This window comes from Meleagris gallopavo, chromosome 1, assembly GCF_905368555.1.
Source record: "Meleagris gallopavo chromosome 1, MGAL_WU_HG_1.1, whole genome shotgun sequence".
Lineage (NCBI taxonomy): Eukaryota > Metazoa > Chordata > Aves > Galliformes > Phasianidae > Meleagris > Meleagris gallopavo.
Window position 1 is genome coordinate 117,929,221 of NC_139404.1, and position 25,255 is coordinate 117,954,475.

Below are 25,255 nucleotides of genomic sequence, written 5' to 3' on the forward strand. Positions count from 1 at the left end.
ACTGATGGTAGTTTTATAGCTTACATAGTTTTATGAAGATCTAGCATCTGATTTGGAACTTGCTTGCTGAAACAGAGGAATTGATTATGTCACATGCTATATTTGTAATATATGCATAAAGGAAGTAACTTCTTTCAAGTCCTTTCTAATTCTATTTTCTGAGAATATACAGTGAATGCTGTGTCTGATTTTGGTCTGAGATTAATTTCTGTTTCTTGCTAGTGGCTTGTGCTGCTTTTCTTTAATGGGATTTTGGCTAAAAAACTCTCAAGTTGCTTTAGTTTTTCTAGCTGTAGGTCACAATTCAAGGCTGAGAAGAGTTCTACTGAACTTCTAAGAGCAGAAGCTGCAATAGTTGTATAAAATGTGTATATGCATGTACACATACTTGCACAAAAAGACCAAAACAGCCTTTCTCAGATTACTTTATTCTTTTTTTTCCAGGAAAAAAGTCTACCTGTGTGATGTTTTCAGTAAAGTATCTTATGTTTTCAGTCCATGTTTTTTTTTTATCTTGGCACGCAAAGAACACCTGAAACCTTGTGGTTTTCTTCCTTTTTTTTTTTTTTTACATTTGCACATTTTGTTCATGTTTTTTTTTCCTCTTTGCCTTTTTTTCTTCTTGGTCCTGAAAAAGATAGAGAATGCTTGACAAGTGTGAAAATGTGTAACAGTTGTTTTCTGTGTAGTGGAGACTTTATATACATTGAATTCTTACAGCATTTTTTGTTTTCTTAAAGCAAAAAGAGGAAAATGACTGACTTACCAGTATTCTGAGTGGGTATTTTTCCTCTGAACGTTTTCAGTAGAGTTGAAAGCAAGTTTGGTACTCTAGCTAGACAAGTGACACTAAATATCTTGACTGGTTCTAAAGTTTTCTTCCCAGTTGATCAAAACTGGGCTTCTTTAGGGAATAGATGCTCTTAAGAGGTTGATTCAGTTTTATGGGAGCACTCAAAGTGAATTTTATCTTTGCCTTAGGTCCTTATCTCCAGCATTTAGGAGTCCAGAGCACCACAGGCAAAGGCACGCTCATGTTAATTATGACTGTGAATATAAAAGCTTTCGTAAGGACCTAAAGAAACCTATGACTTGGAGAACAGATGATGAAAAATATGGACAAAGCAATTCCAGGTTTGCACCTCATGGAAATAATCACCAGAGAATGTATGAACGTAGATCACCTTCACCAAACTTGAAAAGAATTCCCATGGAAGATGCTTACAGTCATAAGCCCTACAGAACACATTCATCAGAAAGAACTGAAGGCAATAGGAGATGTCAGTTACCACCAAAATACTCAGAAATACCATATAAGGAGCACAATCGATCATTTTACCACTACAAAATGGAAGAAAGATACACGTTTGAACACTACAAAGTCACTGGAAATGAAAAAGGAATTAAACCTTTTCACAGACCGTTAGGGGCTTCATGTAAATTTGAAAGAAAATGGCATGAAGATGACTTGAGGCACCAGAGATTACATGAAGAGAAGTATGGTCAGTCACCCAGAAGAGTTTCTGATGAATTTACGTCAAGGAGCTCTTTACAGAAGAGGTATAGGAATAAAATAATTAAAAACCTGGGTATTGTGGTGTAAAGCCTCAAGTGAAAGTCTGTTTTCATTATAGTTGAAGATAACCACCTTGAAACACGTTTGCCACTTTGTAGTTTAATTATGGGCGACTGGTAATAGTGAAGTATTTGTCTTTTAAGTAAATCATGTTGATGGCTAGAGTATGAAAGGATAATATTTCCCTCTTAAGAGCCCCTGCACATCCGTACCTTGGCGTGAGGGATTATGGGTTAACTTGCCACGCATTCTGCTGTCCAACATTCTTCACATATAAGTTCTCGCTTTCTTCTCTAGTGCAAGTGTAAATTGCTTTATGTCAACACAGGTATCCTGAAGATCACGATTACAGAGAATATGGGCACACGTCTAAAAGGGCTAAAGAAATGGAGAGATATGACGGTGGAGAAGTAGCAAGAAATTCCAAGTGGAAGCAAGAGCGTTCTTTTCCACCCTACCAAGAAAAGGAGGAGCAAAGAAATCTGGGTGCCCAGTCTCACCGATCGACTGAAAGGGAGTACTCGGAGGGATCTGTCACAAAGATAGCCTATGAATACAATCACAAACGGCGCAGGCACCTGGATGGGGAAAAGTCTTTTGCAGATGATAGAGCTCAGAAGTATGCGAAGCAGGAAGATCAGAAATACGGATCTTCTAAGGGTGCCTGGAATAGCAAAAAGTTAGATTACTTTAGTGGTGGAAGAGCGAGACAGACTGAAGAAGGGCATGTTGAAGTCCCCGCTAAATATAGTTCAAAGAAGGGCTGCAATGCTTGTGTTAACTCTTCTAAAATGGATGCTGATGTGAGACCCTTTAAAAACAAGCAGAAGGAAAGAGTAAGGAAGGAAGGGGAACTCAGGAGAAAAGGAGATTCTTCCAGTAGCCAGCATGATTCAAGTCATACTGTTTCAGATGTGAAAATATCAGATGTCAACTGTAGGAGGGAACATCTCACAATCAAAGTGGATATGAAGAAAATGGTGAACAGGTACAGGTATTTGTTTCCCCTCACCTGTTCCTTATTCCAGTCTGCTTACAGTTTATGAATATCAAAGGAAAGCAGTGTTTCCTTAGGAAGTAACAAGGACAAACTAAGGTTGTACCTTTTTAATTTTGCTTTGTTTAAAGCATTAACTTGTTCAGGCTGGGAACTCACTGCCTGTTGCTGTTTACAAAAAACAACCAACCAAAAAAGAATCTCCCAAAAAAAGCCTAGTTAATCTCATGGGAGTCTAGTAGCAAGCGGAAAGAACAGAGCAGATAAGACCAGTACAAACTGTAAATAAAGTTGCTTAGTATTAGTAAATGTGTTAAGTTTATTCAAAACAGACGAAATCAGAAAAGTTGAATCCTGTTCTTTGTTCTGGAATATAATGACTTTTTTGACTTCCCGAGGAGTATCTCATTTCTTTTGAAAACTAGCTAACCTTTAAATTGCATAAATCTCAGATACACATTCAGGTGCTTAAGATCAAGTCCATTAAAGCTGTCAAAAAATCAAATCCCTGGGTTATATTATTTAATATTGCAGCAAATGATGTAACAATCTTTTGGAGCCTCAGAAAAGAAAAGTAATGGAGTATGTTTCTATCTTGTGTATAGTACTGCTTGTTGCCTTTAGCATTCCTGTTGTCAACTCACTTGGAAAAAAGGGGTAATGTGGAAGGCTAAATGAAGGATACATTGTAGAGACTAAGCAGCTTGGTTTATAGATATTTGCAGGCTTTTCTGGTTTATTGATTACCTGCTGTAGGTGAGGATAATGGCAGTAATCTCTCTTGGAAGCTGTTCAGTCTTCATTTAAAAGGTATTGTTTAATCAGTGGATATACAGATGGTGTGTGTATATGTATATATATATCCAGGAGCTTGGCTAATATAATTTATATTGGAGGAAATGAGAGAAAGTCACTCACCCTGTCCTGGGCTTGCAAGATGAACTCCTGATGGAGCAGATCTCCAGAGAGATCCTTCACCACTGGCAGTCAGCTCTTAAATGGTTCTAGGAGAGGTGGAGCCAGGCTCCACCCCTTCCTGTAGCACAGGTGAATTGCCTTCACCTGTGCTGCTGTGGCTGACTCATTGCTCACCTCAGGTGATCAATCAAAGGTTCAGGCCGTGATTCAGCAGCCCCATACAGGTACTTTACTGCTTCTCTCAAGTAAAACATCTATGCCAGTTTTTTTTCCCCCAATATTTCAGAAAATATGTAATACGGTGAAGAGTTGTAAAGATGAGTCACTGTCCCCATGTAAGGGCTTAATATGTGAGACTGAGGAAAGGGAACAATTCTTTCCTCCTAAATGATAATGTAAGGAAGAAAGTTAATTCTTGCCGCTTCTTTTTGGAAGCCTGTGGGATGATTTTTATCTATAATAGTCTCTTGCTGCTATTCTTGAAAGTCATGCACAATGCATGTAATAATTATTTACAGTCTGAAGAAACTACTGTATTGACTACAGCTTACTTGATGTGCAGGTTTGCCTTTGCAACAACAACAAAGACATTAGCAGAGACTAAATGGCTAATTTTGGAGAAGCTGATGACTGAGAGTATTCATGCTGCCTACTTTAGGCATTTAACAAACACATGACTTAAAATGGCTGAGCTGAGAAGAATACATTCTTTATAAGCCTTGGGAGAAGTTAGGCAATTCAAATCATCTGTAACAAATACCTAAACTGAGATTGTTTGGATTCACTGAAAGGCATTTACTGAAGACAGATAGCTGACTCCTGGGACTTGCTGGAGGCTGGTTCTGGTGCAATCTTTATATGAAATTCTACTTTCTTTTGAAATACAAAATAGGCAGGTGCATTATCACTTTGCAGAATAGACAGTGAAGTCTTTGTTCTAAAAGTTTTACGTGGAATATTTGAGTTCTCAACTTGTTTCCAAATGAGAAGTACTTTTATTGCACCAAGAACAGCAGAAATTTTAATGCCAGCTTCCTTGTGAAAATAGTTCTTACAAAGCAATGCAACCATTTGATTTATACATCTCTTTAGAATGAGTAAAACCTGACAAAAAGACAGGCTACACACATTCCTAAGTTCACATGCTGTTACTGAGAAGATGTTTCACTAAGTTCAAGTGATACAGTTTTCAAAGATGCGGAGATTTTAGCATTTATGTACTGTTGAAAATTTTGTTAGTTTTTTTTAATGGCACATAACTGCCTCCCAGAACTGCACTGAAAAGGATACAAGTCTTCATACGTCTATCTTATTTGATAGGTGTATTAAGTTTTAAACTTAAAGATTTTGTATCACACGTCACTGAAACAAGGATTCCCAAAAGTATAGTTAGAGCTATTAATCTTGCAGCTTACAGTTTGGTTGGTTTGTTTTTTTATTTAAAAAACAACAACGACAACAAACAGTTGCATGGCTTTTATTTTTAAAACAAACTTCTTAATTTGTTTTGTTCTACTTCTTTGTTTGATATTTTCAAGTATTCTTTTAAAATGAGTATCTCCAAATGTTTATTTTAGGGCTGCTTCTAGTCATACTACAGACAGACAGATGTCACATGATCTGGTTGCTGTTGGCAGGAAAAATGAAAGCTTTCATCCAGTGTTTGAGCACATGGAATCTGTAACACGAGGTGTTGAGAGCGACCCGTCACGAGAATTTACTCAGGAAATCATCACAATTATCCATCAAATTAAAGGTGGCTGTAATATTTGGGGTATATGTATGTATTTACAATTACTATAAAAGAAATAATAATAACTATAAAAGAAATAAATGTCAATATCAAGTGTTAGGTTTCATTTGTTTTCCTGTCATTAGTTTAAGGACAATGTAGGTTGAAGAGCTAAAGTGGTTGGATGAAGCACGTTGGTTAGAAGGTCTTGCTCCTTATTTAGAGGCATTACTGTAGGCTGTTAACGTAGAAGGGATTTCATGGAAGTGCTTGAGATTAAACTGCTTTTTTAACAAGTGAAGAGGGGTGGGGGGGAAAATAAAGCTTTGTTATAGTAACAACATTTTAGTTACATACAGTTCCTGTAATTTTTCAGATGATTTTCTAGACTTGTATCACATGTAGTGCAGAACTTTATTTGTAGCTTCTAGTAGTTGCCATGATGGAACTGATAAATAGTTAACTTTCTTCAGCTTATTAAATAAGAGGGCTGTCTGAGTTGAGCTGGCCTAATCTCTCGTTTGGGAACGTGAAATTACAAGTGGAAATAGTTTGGAATTTAATCTCAGAAGTTGTTGTGGTGTCCTTAGCAGTTAATCTTTTGACAGATAAAATTTCCCACAAAACAATTGAAATAGTGCACATAAACATTCTTGTATTTAATGTCTTTGCACAGCAAATTATTTTACATCATCCGACATAACTCTGCATGAACGGTTCTCAAAAATCCAGGATAAACCAATTCCAAATATGAATGAAGTTAAAAGAAGTTTGGATCCAGAAATTCACAGGTAATTGGTGCGCTTCTGCCTTCATTTATTTGCATCAAGGTAGTTAATCTTCAGTAGGCTTTACATTACATAGCTGGAGTTGTTTGTTTTTTTTCCACTGACTCTAAACTGTCTGTACGTAATCTGTAAAGATTCTGTAGTTGGTTAATAATGATTTATATTGATGTTGCTTGTTCTTGTGTAATTTTGCTGTTTCAGGAGGATTGACATGTCTTTAGCAGAACTTCAGAACAAACGAACTGTCCCATCTGAATCTCCTCAGGTATTCATTTTTTTTTTTTATAGTTCAGTGAAAATTACATAGGTGTAACTAACACTTTTCCTCTTTATATTGAAAAGCTACTCTTTTATGCTTTGAACACCACTAGCAATTCTGTTTTAAAAGGAATGCACATGACTATATTTACAGATATTAAACGTACTTCCATTACTGTGGTAAGTAGAGTGCAGATGTGTTCTAGAATAACTGGAGCGTGGTTATTACTGCTGCTTGAACTATTTATTCTTATTTAATGTAAATACTGAGTGGGCAACTGATATGGATTCTAATTTCTATCTGAGATTGGAAAAACCCTTAATATTTCTTCTGTGCTGATGTTAAATTGGCCCAACGTACAGAATGCAGTGCTACTGAATGCAATCCTAATCCCTGCTTTTATTCAGGGACATGGGATTTTGTTTCCCCCTTATAAACTACGTTTACTGTGATTTGATTTCCTATTCTTTTTCTGTTGTGCTAATAGGGGGAGATACAACTTAATTAAGAAGAGTAGACTGTCTTAAGGTTTACTGAAGTTTGCAAATTTTTTTTTTCTTGTTAGCTTTATGTAGAACAGTTATTTAGCTGAAATTCCAGTGTTCTGTTCACTGCTGTTCTGAAATGTGTAAGGAGACAGATGGTGGGAGAAAGTAATTGTTTGGGAGTAGCTACTGTTATTGTTTTGGACTTCGGATTCTTGGGCTGATGTACAACTGTCCTGTGTCTATATGGTTAGTTAACAGGATTATATACTGAATAAAACCCTTGAAGGGCAAATCAAGTCAGTGTTTCCTTATTACAAGCTAACTTGGCACCGACCCTTCCTCTTAAATAGAACATCGTAAGAGTTTTAGAAGATCCAAATGATCTACGCCACGATATAGAAAGGAGAAGAAAAGAGAGATTGAAGAATGAAGATGAGAGAGCATTTCATACAGATGGTACAGCTCCAAGGTAATTAGCTAATAATAATCACATTTGCTTAAGCTTGTTCTTCTCTTGTATATTTAATTTTAGCGATGTTTCTGCAGTTGCATTCAAATCTGTTGTGATTTTTTTCAAAGTTTGACTTTAATTGTGACATATGTCAGTGAAATTTCAAGCTTACTATGTAATGGTATTATGTTGGTTGAGGTTATTTTTCTACTACTGCTGCTCTGGCTGTTTGTGGTATCATGGAAATTTGTTTTTGTTTTGTTTCGTTTTTTAATTTTATGAATTAATGTTAAATTTTGAAATTGCTTTTTACTTCTCTGAATTCCTGCAGCAGGTCTGCTAAAGATGTGTGGCCCAGAGGTGTTTGCTAACCTCAGTCATCCTCTTTTTTGCTTTTGATGTTAAGATTACACGGATGACTTATTTGTGCTAGAGGTGTTGATTGAAGAGTTGCCAGAGTGTAATGAAATGCATTTACACTGTAGTCACGTTTTGCAGATACATGAATATATTGCTGATTGTCCATTTTAAACAGTTTATAATGGCAAATCGTGGCATTATGCGCGTATTTAGGAAAATTGACTAGTAAAACCGTAGAAAAAAAATAATCCTGTGTTTGAGATTGTTTAAACAAAAAGATGAAAGTTGTCAAAGGAAAAGTAAAACCAAATTATTGGACTGTTGCCTATAGCCTTGTATTTGCTTGATGCTGTATCTTCAGTATGTGTTTGGCCCAGTTGTCTGGTAAGGTTTGTTTTTTTTTTTTTTTGCTACTTCTGTGGTTACTGTCTTGCTTTACCTTCTATACTACTTCTCTTCTTTTCTACTATTTACAGTGGGAAGCTCAGGTTTTTTAATGAAGTGTGGCTGTCCTTGAGCTTGTTGGGGGCTGGAGAACATTTACACTTGTGGTGCTGATGGCTAATGCATTTGCAGACTTGAGGGATGGATAGTACCTTCCTGAAGAAGCAGGCTTTTTTCACAGCTCACATATGAGATCTTGACAGTGCTTTATCAGCTAGCCCACTCTGCCTTCTTTTGGCCTTTTTTATTATACATTTTATAGTTCTGGAAACTATAAATTTGGGCTTCTAGTCATTACTTTTCATGGTATACGTACATTTTATTTATTGGTTGTGGATGTATCAGTAATTAGCAGTGTGCTCAGCAGCAAACCAAAAAAACTCGAAGTCAGACCTGTGTTGTGCTAACTGAGGAGGTAACAAGCATATTGTAGCATCTGGATATTTATCAGAGCTTCTATCTGATTTGGAATTTGGTGAGATGAGAAGTTCTGTGCAACTTTGAAGATAGCACAATCTAAAACCACTGAAATAGGAAAATGTGTCAGCCAGCAGAGGGCAGTGGCAGCCAGGCGTGGAGGGGTAGCTGTGGGAGACAGGGAAATTGTTTTAAAAAGTATGGCTTTGAAAAAGATAGAAGTCACCATTTGTTATCATTGCATAAGAAAATGGAGTTTTTACTGTATAATTGTGTGTAACTTGGACTTCTCTTTAGCCAGAGGACTAGTCATTTATCAAATATCTTACATTAAGATTGCATAAAAACCATCACTTTACCATTTCTAAGTGGTACCGATGTTAAAATAAGGTCGCTTAAAATTCCAGGTGTTGCTATTTTATGGTTCTGGATTTTAATTGTTCTCTCTGGAATTATTCTCTCAGGAATCAGCAAAGCTGCAGTTTTTCAAGATTACAGAACTCTCAACTTGAAGGCTTCCAAAAGCCCATGAGGTTCATCAAGCCACCTTTCAGGAAATTTATTGGGAAACCTCACCTGGTAAGCCTAAATCCAGAAGTAGTTGTTTCTGCATTGGTTTTTTTTTTTTTCTTTTCTCTTCCTTATCTTCACAATTCACTTCCTGCTGCACTTTTTAGGCTGATAAGACTAACAATCTGGGAACTCTTGCCTTTTAATTTCCATGCGAGGCTTTATCTTCACACTTACTCAGTGATAAAAATGGTTCTAGCTTCAGTCCTAGTACAGCAGTAATTCCTCAGGCATCTTCTGCAGAGTAGAATAGTTCAAGAGAACTAAAATAGCTTTTATGACCAAATGCTAGTAAAAGAAAAATATTTCTTTTACTTTTGAACATCTCTAGAGTATTGCTGTTGTATTTTATTACATCACAAGGAGGTTGCCAGGAATTTGTCTTTCCGGAAAGCTAGTTTAGGTTGGGTGTATTTACAATGGAAGTAGGATTTTTTCGGGGAGTCCAGAGATAAGGTGCTCAACTTTCGACTTCTAATTGGGTAGCATGAACAGGCCAAACTAACTTAGGGTTCATAATGATTTACTAGAGTTAATTAATTTTAAGATGTTCTAGTAAATAGTATGAATTCATTTTATGAAGCTACAGCAATGTGATTTCCTCTATGCTGCATTTCTCCTACTTTATAATATGGACGTGATCTAAACCACAAACTAGAAGGCATTTTTACTGAGCAAGTAACGTGAAGTAATATGGAATATCTTGGGAAGGGGAAAAGGGAGATATTTGTCATCAGTCCAGAAAGAAGATAAGATTCAGATCTTATGTCAGTAGCACTTGCAGAATGGCTCAAGTCAAAAGAGGTCTCTGAGGGTCATCTGGTCCAGCTTCCTCCTTAAGCAGGTTGCCTGGGACCATGTTCAGCATTGTTACTGTAACAGTGTTTCTCCTCGTGAGGGAAGTTTTGAAGTATTTTGGGTTTTTTTGTTTGTTTGTTTTGTTTTAAGAAAGAAAATGTAAATGAGACTACAGAAATGCCTGGAATTATATTCCTAAGGATGAAATATTTTACAGTGGAATAATTTGTCTGTGTTGATACAAAGTTTATCAGAGCTAACTTGGGCACTTGATCTGTCTTAGGCTCTCTCTTTGTAATGTACTTAATACTGAAATTGAGAAGGCAGTTAATGTTAAGTTCAGTTGAAATAAATGTTTATTCTTTTTGGAAAACTTTCTGAATGAGTGCAGTCTTATTTTGAAGCTCTTGTGCTTGTTTAATAGAACTTGTGCAGCTGCCCATGTTGATTTGTACCATATAATTCTAAAACATCTTTTGTGGCTGGTGCTAAGAAAGGGGAGACGAAGGGAAACTGTCAGTTCTTCTATGTTATAATTAATAGCCTATGGACAGGCTTCCAGAAGATCATGAAACCTTTAAGGTCCATCAAAAACAGTTTTTATGTAGTTAGAGTAGTGATTGTCATTAGATGGTAGCTGCTTGGCAGGTGTGTGAGTGCAAAAGACTCAACACAACAATATTAAAAGTAAAAACAACAGACAAACCTGAAGACTAAGATTGAAGCCCTGTAAACAGGTAGTAATACCTCCTTAACTAATATAGTAATTGCAAAATGATGCTAGATGTTAATTTGGAATAGAGGCTGAGTTATTGTTTGAACTGTTGAAGATTCAGGAAGACTTCACTTTGACATCTAGTAGCAAACTAGATGCAATTTTTAAAATAGTTTTAATGTTCTTGAAAAGCAATACATTGCACTGAGGAACTTACCAATTCAGAACAGCGGTAGCTAAGAAAGCATAGATATTAAAAATTGAAGAGATGACTCTTCATGAAGTCAGCCATACACGAGTTAATCTGGCATCTGCATGCATCAGTAGAATGACCCAGTGCTTATCACTTGGCATAGGGGCTTTATGGACATTTTGCATATATGTCTGGAGTGTACTAATGGATGCTTTCTAATTGCATCTTCTTGTCTGTTTTTGTTCTTTGTTTTTGCTCTATTCTTATTCTGCTCCTTTTGTTTTCCTTTTTATCTACTCTGTTAAGTGCTGAATATGTGAAGTAATGCAGAAAGAACACAATCTTGTCCTGGATAGAAAAGATAAGTAATACAGCTAAGTCTTGTATCTGAGATGATGTGAATAGTTCAGCTAATTAACCTGGCTCCAATACTGTGGCACTTCCTGTGGTGTGCTCACAAGCTATGTGAGATTGGTGCTTAGAGATGGCTTTTCTTGAAGTAGTTCTTGAGGACTGGGTGCTATGGGAAAAGATCTTGGCAGCCCATAGCTCAAGCTTGATCTCCGTATGTGTGAGGTATTAGCACTGCTCTGCTGTTTATTGAGGGAGCTGAGAACTGGAGCAGTTTCAAAGTAGCCAAGTGTAATTTCAGCCATACTATTAACTTGTGAGGTGAATAGTGCTTTTGTAACAAATTCAGAGCTGTGTGACTGTATCCACGACTGCTTTTTTTCAGAAATGTGATATTAATGGAGCTGAGAGCAGCTTTAATACAAAAAACGAATGGGAACAAAGGCCTCTCATAGTTGTTTTCTCCAAGAAAGCAAATATTTGGAATTTGCAAGTCAGTCTTGTTTTGGAATAGAAGTTTAGATGTGAACACCGTTAGAAAGTGTTCTAATGTAAATGTTAGAAAGTGTAAAGATCATGACTAAAAGGCAGTGCGCAGAGAGGAGTGCACTGGATTTAAGAAATAGTTTGTTGTGGCACCAGAACATTGGTGTTGGGCCAGCCACATTTATTAAGCAGGAAACAAATAGGAAGCATGCTAAAATAGGCTTATGTGAGTGGGGCACAGGAGGAAGGGACTGAAACTTAAGCAAGAGCTAAGATAATAGTTATTGGATAAGAAAGTACTTGGTGGTTTAGCTCTTTCTTACAGATACTTGAGTAGAAATTGTTTCAGTTAATTCCAGGCAGAGCTCACCAGTTTTTGTAGCAAGCTGTTCTGTACTGCAGGAGAGAGGCAGCAATAGCTTGTTGTGTCAGCAAAAATCGCGAAGGTGTGGAAAAACACAGTGGAAAAAGTATACAGTAGGCGTCTCTTACCACTCTGTTTAAGAGTGTTCCACCTATAATTTTAAAAATCAAACCCTGGGAAATCCTGAAGAACTCCTCTTAGGTTTATTTGCTCTGGCTTAGAGATGAATATGGAGAGAAGAAAGAGTACATCAGAGAGCCAGGTTTCAAATGACAAGCATAGCAGTGTCAAAACTAAGACAATGTATGAATGGCCCACGGATATGTTTGAGTCTGGGAGGAGTGGGGCAGTGTTCCATGTTTAGCTAAGACAAACTTTTCTTAATTCCTAATAATTTATTTTTAACTACAGCAAGAAATCTTTCTGAATAGCTTCCCTTTGAATCTTGCTAAATACTCTTCTTTAAAGAAGAGTCTACTACAACAGTAAGCTTCCTCATTTGGTTATGTTACGTAGAGAGGAAGGGAGCAAAGAGGAAGAAGAAATTTTATGAAGGTAACCAAGTGGCTTTTTCCAAGAAAAAAACAAAATGAAATACCCAGAGGGAAAAGCATGTCAAACTTCCCAGCTTCCTTATAAGTATTTGATTTCATGGACTATCTTTGTATTCTAAGTCCACTCCTGGCAAGGCATTTTCAGAAGCTAAACAGTTGACTTGCAGGCAATAATATATTCTTCTAAAAAATGCTATTTTAAATCCCTGTTAGAGCTAAATGGGATTCCAGCAGTGCTCTGTTGCATTTATTAGCCTACCAACATTAGAAGGCGTACAGAAATGTTTCTGCCACTGGAAAGGTTTGATATTTTGCTAGAGAGCAGAAATTCTTTAAGCAGCAAAGCATTAAAAATACATTTGCATTTTATTATACAGTGTTAGCTTATTTGAGAAAAATGAGAGGTCTTAAGCTTTTCTTAAAATGTATTTAAAGCTGTTTTAGTTATGTTGGGGAAAGAAAAAAGGAATTCAGTAGTGCTGGGACACTTCTGTGGCTCTTCAAGACTACTTTTAAAGGGAACAGGGGAAAAGTGCATTTGGCCAGGAGTTCATTAGCAATTCAGTTCTGTCTTCATTAGATGAATATAGTGTAGCATGTATCAGTGTGTAATACTTGTCAATACTTGTATGCAGTGATGGGGGAAAATGATACTTCAGCTGTATGGATCCTCTCAAGGTAACTGTCATGGGAAAAGCTGGAAAAGATGAAAGAACAGTGTCTGGAGGGAGTGCTCTGTTTTATGCAATTATGGCTGTTTGCCTTCAGCTTTCAGTGTGCTAACACAACAGTTTTGATACCACTTGTCCATGCCACTTGTCCTTAAGATCAGGTATGTTTCTGTGGCTAGCAATTCTTCAATATGCAGTCTGTTACACATGCTGTGTGCTAATTGAGGCATCTGTTCTGAAGGGGCAGGGTTGGAGAGCCTTAATTGAAGAAATCCGAGCAGGTAACAAGCCAAGAGGACGATATTCCAACATGATGGTTTGTATCATCTTTGGGTTTGGTGGGCTCTGCTATCATTACAGCCAACCTGTACTCTTTTGGTGCTTTCAGACAGTGTCTTTGTGTCAAATATCACAAGGCTGGAAGGACTTTAATATATGTTACTATAACCTGGAAACTGTTTTCCTTTGTATTTTAATAATGTTAAGCTAATAACTTTGCTATCTGTTTTCGAACTAGAACTCTTACTATTCTTCAAGAACAAATGATACGTTCCCGCATAGACATATTAGAGGACGCCTTGAGAACACAGGTCCCATCAGGAGACCCTTTAAGGTACAGATCAACTTTTATCAGAAGTGTGTTGTATAAATTGTGATTTTTGATCCTATTGAGTTTGGTAAAGAAATGCAGATTTGAAGGTATTAAATATGAGAAGTAGTGGCAGTGTGCCGTAATTGTTTCTGCTGACATGATGGGAGGAAAGAGGGCTGGCTGTGGATTGAGCTGAGTTATTCAGTATTCTATCCACACAGCTGAAATAAAAATAACATCCAACTAGATTTATTTATGTCAAGAAAGAAAAACTTTCTCATTTTCTCCTTTAAAATTACCAATACTTACTATTTAACAAGTGTACTCTCAGGAGTAAAATAGAATAGGTATTGATCCTTCTAGTTCTAAAGATAGTGAAGTTGAAGTAAGGCTATGTTGGCTTAGCTCAGCAGCTAGCACTTTGGATAACAATTTGAAGGGTAGAAGGGCTCCTGTGCTCCCTCTAACTAAATATAAGGGAACTGTTAGGAAAAAAAGGCAGTCAGTCTGCCAGAAAGCTAAGCTAATGCTATCAAAAAGGGCTCGCAAGTCTGCGGTTTAAAGAACCAACGGAACAGAAAAAACTTCCAAGCTGAAGCTTAACAAGTTAAAAATGTTAGTCTGTCGTAACTCCATCTTGACATATAAAGGTGTCATTAGTTTTTTAATCACTATTCTTTCCTGTCCCCTCCATGTGGCCTGCTTATAAGGGATGAGTGGTTATTCAGCACTGTCTCTTTGAGGCTATGTTGGTAGGTTATTCAAAGCAGTCTTCAATTTCCTCTATTTTACATCAGCACAGAATTCTGCTGAGGGCTATGCAAACATAAGTCTGCTTAAACTGCCATTACCTTTATATGTGAAACTGAACATTGCTATATCCAGTGCTTTAATACTGCTTTAATATCTGTTGAGAAAATAGCATTTTCACTGGTATTGTGTTTCTATATGTGTATAGCACATTATTACTACCATGGAAACAGCACTGCTGATTTGATTTCTTCAATGTTCTTACATTTCATTTCCTCTTGCATAACTTAAAGGATTTTTCCTGCCCATGCTGTTGCTGAAGCCTGCTTAAGGAAGATGATCTGACACTCAAGAGCCTTCCTTGGCTGAATATTAAAAATATACTAAATTCTTCTTCCTGATTAATAAAATTGATGAATTCTAACCAAATAAAAAAAAAAAAAAAGAGGGGAGTTGTTAGTATATGGTCTTGCAAAAAGTTTAACATTCTGCAGAAAAAAAACACTTTAGAGCAGCAGTTTCATAAAAGATCTGAAGAAATCTTACAAAGATTAAAAGATCTCTTCTTTAAAAAGACTTTAAACTGTTGACTGTGATTCATTTCAGTTGGTACATGTATGGTAATTTTCTGAACTAAACTTCATTCTGTAATTTACACAGTCCTGTGTATTAATGGCTTGCTCAATCTCCCACATCCAGCAGCATTAGGGAAGAGAACAGGGAGAGCGAAAGCAAGAGAACTCACGGGATGAAATGAAGATCATAGAATGGTCTGGGTTGAATGTGGAGGTTGGTGGCCCTGCCTGTGAAGGGGCGGATTGGAGACTCATGATTCTTGAGGTCCCTTTCAACCTGGGCCGTTCCGTGATTCTGTGAAAATCATCTAGTTTCAACCCTCCTGTGATGTGCTGGGTTGCCAGCCATGAGACCAGGCTGCCCAGAGCCACATCCAGCCTTGCCTTGAATGCCTCTAGGGATGGGGCATCCACGACCTCCTTGGGCAACCTGTTCCAGTGCGTTACCGGAGTTAAGGAAAGGAAAGGTGAAGGAAAAAGAAATGATGCAAAGGCAGTTGCTTACCGTATCCCACAGGGAGACTGATGCTCAGCCAGCCTCCAGGCAATGGCTACCTACCCTGAAGTTCCCTCTCCTCAGTATTATTACTAAGCATGAGCATGGAAATCCTCTGGTCAGTTTGGGTAAGTTGTTCTGACTATATCCAGGCTGTGTCCCCTCATAGTGCTTGGCCTGGCCAGCTTGTTGGGAGGCAGACTGAAAGAAGAGAGAGTAGTAATGCTGTGCAGATACTGTTCAGCCGCAGCCAGAAACACTGCTTGTTGTCTGTACTGTGTCAGTCACCAATTGAAAACCATGGCCCTGTGTGGACTGCTGTGAAGAAAATTGACTCTGCCCTACCCAGACACAGGACAGTGGTAACATATTAGCTCTTACACACTTCTCAGAGCTTGAAAGCCATTGGTTCATAGGCAGTGTGATTAGCATTGATTATAAAATGGTCCTGATATAATATTAGATGTCACTTCAGCTTTTTTTTCCTTAGGCTGAAACGTAGTTGTTTTTCATTCACCTTAGATTATCTCATTTTACTCTCAACTGTGTGTGACTGCAGTTACCTATGTACCAATTATATGATCTGTTAACTGTTTCTGCATCTGATTCTGCCCTGCTAATAGTACCTCTGTTCCTCATTCTCCCTGCTTGTGTAGGTGCTTGAGTTGAAACTGAAGTGTATGTATAATCTCACTTTCAATATCTTGCACCTTTTCTTCCTTTCTTAGTTGTTCTGCTCCTTTGCTGCACGCTGTGCGAATGCAGCAAGCAGACCTCTGAGGCCTCCTTGGTAGCCTCCTATGTCAGAACAGAGAACTACAGCAGCTGTGGGAGAAATGAGGACCTCTGCTGTTAACTGTATTCAGTGGCTTAATATAGCACTGCAAACGCCCTTCAGCTTCCCCTGTGGTAGGCGTGTATCTACTTAAGGAATTTACTTGCACCTAATTGTGTTGTTTGGACTCCGATGCCTTTTCAGTAGAGGGGTTAGATAGCATTTAGTAGCCTTCTCCAAGTATGTCCTTTGCCTACAAGCACCGTGAGAGTGACGCTAAGGAACTGATGGGGCCAGCTTCATGGTTATCTCTACGTATTAGGTGGCTGAAATGATTTTTTTTTTTGAAATGACAAACTGTGTTTGCATTGAGGAACCTCTGTTCTGTACAGTCCTTAGCTGTTCTTCAGCTATACAGTGGAGAAACTGGTATCAAACTTAACACAACCTCAGAGCATGTGATTTTTCTTGAAGTGATCCTTACTCTGACTGACTTCACCAGAGCAATTAGGTCATGCTCAGGAAAGGCTCTTTTTCTGTTGTTTAATTCTGTCTTATACTTTAAAGCTGTTTGTAAAGCGTGACAGCTATTTTATATCAATGCAGTGTTTCCTTTTTATGTAGGAACTTTTTTTTTTTTATACACTCTGGATGGGAAAAAGCTTTAAAGGGTGAACATCTACAGGAATTTTTTTCTGTTACTACCACATTTCAAAACTTTAAACTGCATTATTGGAAAATCAGGCAAAATTACAATGAACTTTTCTGAGACTTCATAGCTTGTTCTGTTGGAGATTGGAGTGCTTAATTATAAACAGATTTTTATTCTTTGAACTGCTGCTGTCAGTGTTGATCTTCCTATATTGCTATTTCTGTGAATTTATAATTCCCTCACCAGTGAACTGTTACATCTGTTCCCATGCTAGGTTAGCATACAGTATTTCAGTCTGGGGGTGATAAAAGAACAGAGTAAGGGAAGTAATTCTGTGGTCCTATGGTCTGAAGATCTAAATAGTCATGCTAACTTCTACTTAGCATAACTTTTTTTAAGTTCAACACATTTGCCTGCTGCAGGCCTATATCAGTGAATTTGGTAGCAAGCAAGGTGCTTTTTTTACTTTCTGTTGTTGATGTTTTCCTTTTATCAATTTCTGTTTTTCTGTAACAGTGACAATTTCAGATGTTTTAAACGGCGAATGTAATGTGGCAGTTACTGGATCCAGTGGTAGCTGGTGTTCTAAGGAAAGTAAGCTGTAAATAAGGAAGAGGCTCAGTACTTGCTATTGCATATTCTTGTTCAATACTGTCGGTTTTGTGTGTATATATGACTGTAAATGCCAGCTATTGAGTTTTGGTGCCCTTCTTCCTTCCCTTTCCCTACCGTTACAGAGCAACTTTGCAGATGGCCGTTTGCAATCCCATTATAAATCAGGCTTAGTACAGAAGGGTTTATATATTCAAGCTAAGTACCAACGGTTACGTTCTGTTGGTGTAAGGGGATTTACCACTAATAAATACAGAGATGGATTTCTAAGGAAAGAAAAGGTGAGTTGGTTTAATTTCTTCTTCACTAAGCGCTTTTATAAAAACGTGAATATTCAAATGGTCCACTCCAGTTTCTGTATCCCCGTGGAATAGCTCAGATGGGATACTTTGGAACATTGCCTGTAAAAGCACAAGGTGACACACTTGATTTCCCACTTATTTCCTTCATGGACACTTGTTTGAGCTGTGCTGGGAGGTTCTTCCATTCCAATATTCTCTTGGTCTGCTTTCTTATTGATAAGAGAAAGCGGACCTCTGTAAAAATGTTAGATCGTCTAAGACTACAGTTCTAAATTAACATGAAGAGTATTGCTACATTTTGATTAAGTTTGTTTCTGTTCCTCATTATGTTATCCTACGTTCGTCATGTGCCTTAAAGTGCTGTTCTGAATAAAGCATCCTGCAATGTAAGGTGCCTGAGTAAAATGCTTTGACAAACTCAGGCTGAAAAACTCTGGCACATCTATCTTACACCTTTTGATTTGCAGTGTGTGTGAGACAGTGATAATGTAGAAGTGCAGAAGAACTTCTGAACTGTATAAAACGTTACGGCTTTTGGGAGTAGAAGTGGTTAAAGCATTCTAAATCCTTTATTAGAATTGGTCAAGTATAATGAGAGTTGGGTAGGGTTACTTATGGCATCACAATTGAATTAGATGACCCTTTCCAGTTATGTGTTCCTTTGAGAATGTTAGTTTAGTAATTCTCTGTCTGTGTCCATACAAGTAAATACACTTGCATAATAAGCATTAGTAGCTGGATTAGAGTTGAGTTTTTAGAATGTAGAAATGTTAATAGGTTCTTAGAGCTGTTTTTAAAAAAAGCAAAGTTTCCAGTCTGGTAGAAGAATGAAGAAAGTGGAAAAATAAACAACAAAACCAATAAGCAAAGACTCAAAGAAAACTAAACGTGTTAAAGAGGTTGCTTCTTGCTAAAATATACTGGTGAGTTGTTTTTAAATTGGTATGGACTCAAATAAATATAGCTGAAGGGCAAATGGAATTGGAATTAATGGAAAACAAGTGTAGAAAGCTTTTTTCCAAAAAGTATAGATCTGGAAAATGGGCATAAAGTGCCATAACCTAATTTTGTTGTAGTGAGCTGACTCTCCCCTCCCCCCCATTAATTTCTAATGCTGTTCTGCAATTGGATATTAAGGTTCTTGTCTGGAACTTATTAGAATAGTCTTAACAAAATCTAGCTCTCGGTGATTATGATTTCAGATAGAGAAGTGTAATAAGATCTGAATACTGATTTTTGGCTGATGAGGAAATTGAGTATCACTGAGGTCAAATAAACTTTCAGAATGGCAGCCATTTTTTTTAACATGCTGATTGCTGGTTGGGTAGTTCTTTAAAAACAACTATTCTGTAGATTGTAGATTGTGTCCCTTATTTCGCACAGTGTAATAATTACACCTGTCCTTAAGATTTGTTAAACTGGTGAGAACACCTTTGATTTAGGCACAGTCTTTACAGTTGTGCTTTTTCAATCCCTAACTAAAAGAATTTGTGTGTTACTATAATAATACAGTATTTATAAGAAAGTTGGGGGCTTTTTTTTTTTTTTTTTTTTTTCTCCTGTTAGAAACCTGACAGTAACGATTGCTTTCTTTCTCTTTGTAGGGAAATTTAAATATTGGGACAGAAACCTGAACTAAGCTCTGATCCTGAAGTTGAAACATGAAACACAGAAAAGGGAACATCTGTTCACTTTTTGACAACTTTGTCCAGATCTAAATTGGGATAAAGGAACTAACCCTGTAACTTTCTTGATTAAAAAATAACTTTATTTTTCGGTAGGAGAATGCTGCAGAACTTTTTTACGGTTTTCATAATTGCTTTTAAACAACAGTATTCAATTGAAACGTTGTAGTATGTACCTTTAGTTCCTTTTGCATACCGGTCTCGAGTAAAGAAGTCACTGAAGGGAGTCTTATTTATTGATTACTTTTTCTCTAAGCATGATGTTACAGATGGAACTTGAGTTGTTTTACCCAGAGGTTTATATGTTCAAAGTCTATTGCTTATGTAATAAAAAAAGGAAAACAAAACAAAAAAAAAAGTGCCTGAATTGTTTGGTAATAGCACATAGCTCAGGATTTTCCAAGAAAGAAATGACCTGTTAGGTTGCGTGATAGATCGTACACCTCTGTTCAGTCCTTCCCATAAAACAATATTCTGTATTACTTCATTTTAGTTTAATAATATTCTTGGGTTTCTGAGATGTATATACATTTGTAAAGTGTTAAGACTGCTGAGACAATTTTTGGTATTTGATTAACATGAATGGCAACAGGCAGGTATGCAATGTCCTGCAGCAGTAGTTTGTAACTGCACTGAAGGCATGTTTGGGTTTGTTAGGAGGTTAGTTGGTCTGTATTCAAAGCTCTTCTGTCTCATAGGTTTGTGAGTTTTTTTGGTTTTTTTTTTTGGATGTATGGCATTCTTAACAAAGCCATGTGTTCTTTCATCTTGTCATAAATGATTTGGTGGCTTCTTGAATTCTGAAATTGGGGCCTGATGTGTTTAGTTGCAAGGGAAAAAAATAAAAATAAAAAAAAATGTAAGTTTTCTATAAGCATGTATTTTAACAAAGCTGTTCATAATTGAAACTGCTTTAAATGCAGATAGCTTGTAATTTTGTTCGGAATCCCAGTAATTCTCCAAAGCTTACAATGCTTCAGAGGAGAATGTATTGTTACGCTGTATGCAGAATTTAAATAGCTTGACATGTTTTTCAGCAGCTATAAACAATATTGTGCTTATTTCTTGTTTATAGCTTTGCCTTAATATAATATATATAGTAGAGTTGTGTATATGTATTACAGATTTCTTCACTTTTTTTATTACAGGTAAATTAAAGATGTGTAAGAAGTAGTTTTCAGATAATGCCCTTATTTGTTTTAAGGAAACATTTTTCATAATTTCTGGGACAGTGTTAGCTGTAGGGAATGCAGGCTAGTCTCTATTATGGAGAACAGATCAGAATTCTGATCCGAGGGTAGGGGTAGGTTCAGAGAAAAGGATATTTGTCTTTTAGTGGAAAGGCAGGATGTGACTTTTTTTTTTTTCTTTGCATGATTTATTTGTTGTGCTTTTTTTCTTTTTTTTTTCCCCACAGTGCTTTCAGTACAGGGGTTATTTATTGGAAGCATAGGTAATGGCTCAGAGCAGCTAAAATACTGTCACTTAATCTTAATTCATGGGATGTACTGCTTAGTGTTCATAGAAAATAAGTAGGTGGGAAGTGTGCCAGATTCATTGATGCTATGGTGATTCAACAATAACACCAGATGGGATAAGTTTCTAAAACTCAAGTTTTCAGTTGAAATAATTATTAAGTGATTCAACTAGTATTTAAGTAACTTTCTGACATCCAAATTCAAAATGGGAAGTTAAAGGAAAAGAATTTCCTGATCTGCAGGAAGTTAGCTGCTTCCATTTGATCGGAAATACTTGTGATGCCGTCGCTGATCAACCCAACTAAATCATCCTGTGTGGATTTAACCAGCAAGTGGAAATAAGGAATTGAAGCAACAAATTGAGCCAACCCAAAGCAAAGAAGGAGTCGCCACGTTCGTTAAGCAGCCCAGTGTCGGGAAGTGCTGCGTGTACCTCTGCAGATGGGTGCAGGTTCACCCTGAAGCCGACAAGTTTTTCACGCTGCTCCTGAACGCGTTAAGCACTGTAAAACGCAGGTGAAACCATACATGATACAGGACAAACTACTGAAGCTATCATGTCCTACTTTGCAGGATACTACTGTTTCTGTAAGCTTCCTTTTTTGTTCTTCCTAAAGCCTGGAAGAGAATTTGTTGTTGAGCAAACGGGAGAAGTGGATATGTGAAGAAACTTGTGGCATGTCAGTTTTGCTAAGGTTGTCTAGAAATAATGCTGAAGTAGTCAGACTTCAGCCAGTTAATGCTGCTTTTTTTTTTTTTTTATATGAAAACCAGGTTTAAGAGTGCAAATGCCTCCAGTTTTGTGCTTTATTTTACTTGTGCACAACTAGTTTTAGTACTTTGTGTCTAGTTTCTTTAATATAGGTTATTATTTCTGTAATTGTAAGCAACGTATTACCATATGGTATCTGATTATTATTTCTGTAACTGTAAGCAGTGTATTACCAATGTGGTATCTTTTAATATGTTTACTGATTTTTATTTTATTCACCTCATCCCCACGTTGGTCCCAAGATGAATGTCATATGATAAAATGCAGTTCCTGTTTCAGTTGCTTTAGATTTTTTGTGAGGAGCTTCCATCTGCTGAAATCATGTTCTTTACCAATAGCTTTGCTTTACTAATCAGATTTGTACAGAAATTTAAGTCAGTGATTGAATTAGGTGCTAGAGGGAACCTAACTGTCTGGTCTGCAAATTTACTGTGCTTTGAATCTTTAGCTAGAGACTTACATCTGTGTATACACACAAGTAATTGGCTCATTTTTTCTTTCAGCACTGGAAAGTTCTGTTGTCCTGACAGAATGGTTGGTTGAGAATAATATATTGAAATTACTGATTGGTTTGTGAGAGGGCTCAAGTTGAGAAAACGAGTGTTAAGTAGGAGGTCACTTTACTTGAATAATTTGGTGCCTTTCTATATTGTGGCTACATTGTAGAAAACGCTCTCTGTACAAAGACTTAAATAATGTTCTGATTATTGCATTATTTCTAATATGAGCATGGACTGAGTAGAGTTGTTAATATAACTGCTTACTTTTAACTATGTGAGTAATCCTCTGCTCCAAAGGAAAACTGTTCCTTGTATTAGTGAAGCTGATCACTGCATTTGCATTGGAAGGGCAAGTCAAGAATATGATTGTCTGAGAGCTAGTTAGCTTTGTTTTATAAATGTGAATTGCCTTTCTGTTAGTTGACTTGAAATGACCGCTGAATGCTTGTCACATTCTCAGTTGTTCACATGTGAAATGTGTTTTTTTTCTTTTCGTGGCTATCCAAAATACAATCATTGAACATGATTAGTCTTCTTTATAAGTGTCGTAAGTTGTGAATTTAGTGTTAATGCTGCTGATCAGTTTAATCTCTATATTGATTGATTGGGTTAAATCCTCATTTTATAATTCTTAGCTTACATGTGGTGATCAAGTTAAGAAAATTCTGGGGCTGGTAAGCAACACATCACGAAGTATATATAAGTCTGCCTTAACTCTAATAATGACTTAAATGTTTCATATCACCTTAGCTGATGCATTTAGATGGTCCTCAGCCCTCAGTGTGAGCTCCAGTACCCAATAGCAGGAGGTGGGAGCAAGTTCAGTTGATAGCCAGTTGTGGTAATAGCTTACCTGCTGCTTTCTCTCACAGGGCCTTGGGGTGAAATGCTGATTTTTCTTTGTGAGCTTGCTTTAAGAGCAAAATAAATTTAAAAAAATCACACTTTTGGGCATTATGGAACTCTGGGTTTTCAAAAGATGATTGTTTGTTGTGTTTTAGAAGGTCTTTCTCTGCCATGGCTAGGAAATTGATAGTGAAAATTGGTTGGAGAAGATGATTAAAGATTTTAGCAAAGATTAAGCTATGGAGACTTGATTTCTCAGCCTTCTCGCTTCTAGAAGACTTGTAAGCAGAGGGAGATTCTTCAACTTCCTTCTTTACTGAAGAAATTTTTTCCGTACACTTCAGAAATATGCCTCTTGCTTTTCTTCAGGCATCTGAACAGCCACCTCTACAGGAGTTCTCTAAAAGAAAGGCTTCAGACTTGCATCCTAACGAATCTGCAAGAACTGGATGTTTCTGCACAAATCTGGCCCTTGACAGATTTCATTCCACTGCTGCAGGGCTTGAAGATCAGAGTTTCATCTTACAGGAGGGAGGGGAAGGAAATAAAAGCCATTTCAGGATTGTTGAAAGCCTACTTGTAACACTTAACTCCTTTGTAGATACAGAGAATGGTAGTGAACGTTTAAATGTGTTCTGTTTTAAGCTTGGTGAACATATCTTTTCAGTTAAGATCTGAGACTACTGTTGTTGCAATACCTGCCCCTTCCTTGTCCTTTCTTTGCCTTGATGTTGCTTTGGTGGAGGGTGTTCTGAGTAGGTATTTAGCCCCGTGGTTTAATAGTTTTATGCTGCCTGCCACTTTAATATGGTTTTCCTCCGTTCGCTGCTCTGAATTTTATCAAAGTCTCACATCTTCTTAATATTTCATTTTCTGTAAATAATGTAGTAGATGGCTTTTATTTTGTGACTGGCTCCTCGTGTTTTTATTGTTGAAGGAAGAGACAGAGGGGAAGCAGTTGTTTTTAGTTCGCTTTTCATGGAATAAAAAAAAACACCACCTAATCGTTTTAAGAATAGCAGGGCTAGTTTTTTTCCTTTTTTAGCAACTGAATGAGAATGCGGACTAATGCCCATTTCTAAGGAATATATTCAAGTTCACCTTATTTATACTGTAGTTTTCTGCTCCATGAGGACCTTCTACTGAGTGTATGTGCGTGTGTGCACCATATGCATACATATGCACCAATAATATGATCAGAAACCTTTAATGGAATTATTCCTAAGCGTGGATTTAAAAAAAAAAAAAAAAAAAAGTAATCTTTTTAAACTATTAAACTACTGAAGGTGGAATTAAATGCAAAAGCATTTTGTGTGTAGTCTCTGGAGTCCACAACGGTGCTTCTGATAATGTTACTCCATACCTAGGTCTCATGTTCATAAGTATATACTAAGATGTAGGTATGTTTATATGTATGTTTAATATAGTTTCTATAAAATCAATGTAAATTTTGTTTCTACAGACAATAAATGTTGTAACAAAATTTCTACTTATAAATACATCCAGTGATTTGATTCAGTAGTTCATTAATATTTAGTGTCATTTTCAGAGTATTTTACATGATCTGGGTAGCAATTGGAATGTTATAAATAACTTGCTTCTGTAGTTTCATCTGTTGTTACTTCAAAAGTTTGAAGCTTTTTGATCTGCTTTCTAGGTATAGAGTTTTGATTAAAAGAAGCTCTTTGCCTGCAGACACTAAATGTGAATCTGCCTTCAGCAGTAACGCAAAATAGAAGTTTGGGGAGAGGGTGGAGGCAAGCACTTGCTTGGCTGACTTTACCAAAGGCTTCACCAAATATTACATTTAGTAAACCAGTGTGCACTTCTAAGAACTTCTGTAATACAACCTTAGTGCTGGATAAAAATAACCGTGTTATCTCTTAATACTAGGATTCCTTAGCAAATAGGAACAGAAACGAGGTGTTTTCTTCCAGAATAAAACAACTTTACCTCCCGTTGTTCACCTAAACTTGCCATAATCCAATTTATGTAGGTTTATTTAACTTCTGATCTGGTTTCTTGCCTTGAAGAAATAGTAAAGTGGAAAACAGTTATGTGTGGTAACTGTACAGCGATGTAGAGAAG

At 36.9% G+C, this 25,255-nt stretch overlaps 1 protein-coding gene across 12 annotated transcripts in view; it reads left to right on the forward strand.

Annotated features, from left to right (window-relative positions):
* BCLAF3 (BCLAF1 and THRAP3 family member 3) overlaps window positions 1-22,847 on the forward strand; it is a 32,686-nt gene extending 9,839 nt beyond the window's left edge. Inside the window, exons 3-13 of one of the 12 annotated variants that reach the window (XM_085211064.1) lie at window positions 982-1,560; window positions 1,905-2,570; window positions 5,069-5,247; window positions 5,900-6,014; window positions 6,213-6,276; window positions 7,109-7,227; window positions 8,895-9,009; window positions 13,374-13,448; window positions 13,650-13,745; window positions 17,710-17,865; window positions 19,491-22,847. In XM_085211064.1, the coding sequence (XP_085067190.1) occupies window positions 982-1,560; window positions 1,905-2,570; window positions 5,069-5,247; window positions 5,900-6,014; window positions 6,213-6,276; window positions 7,109-7,227; window positions 8,895-9,009; window positions 13,374-13,448; window positions 13,650-13,745; window positions 17,710-17,865; window positions 19,491-19,520 (2,194 nt within the window). In that variant the 3' untranslated portion in view covers window positions 19,521-22,847. The other 11 variants (XM_085211080.1, XM_085211070.1, XM_085211088.1 and 8 more) reach the window with 11 other exon arrangements.
* Window positions 22,848-25,255: the final 2,408 nt, after the last annotated feature.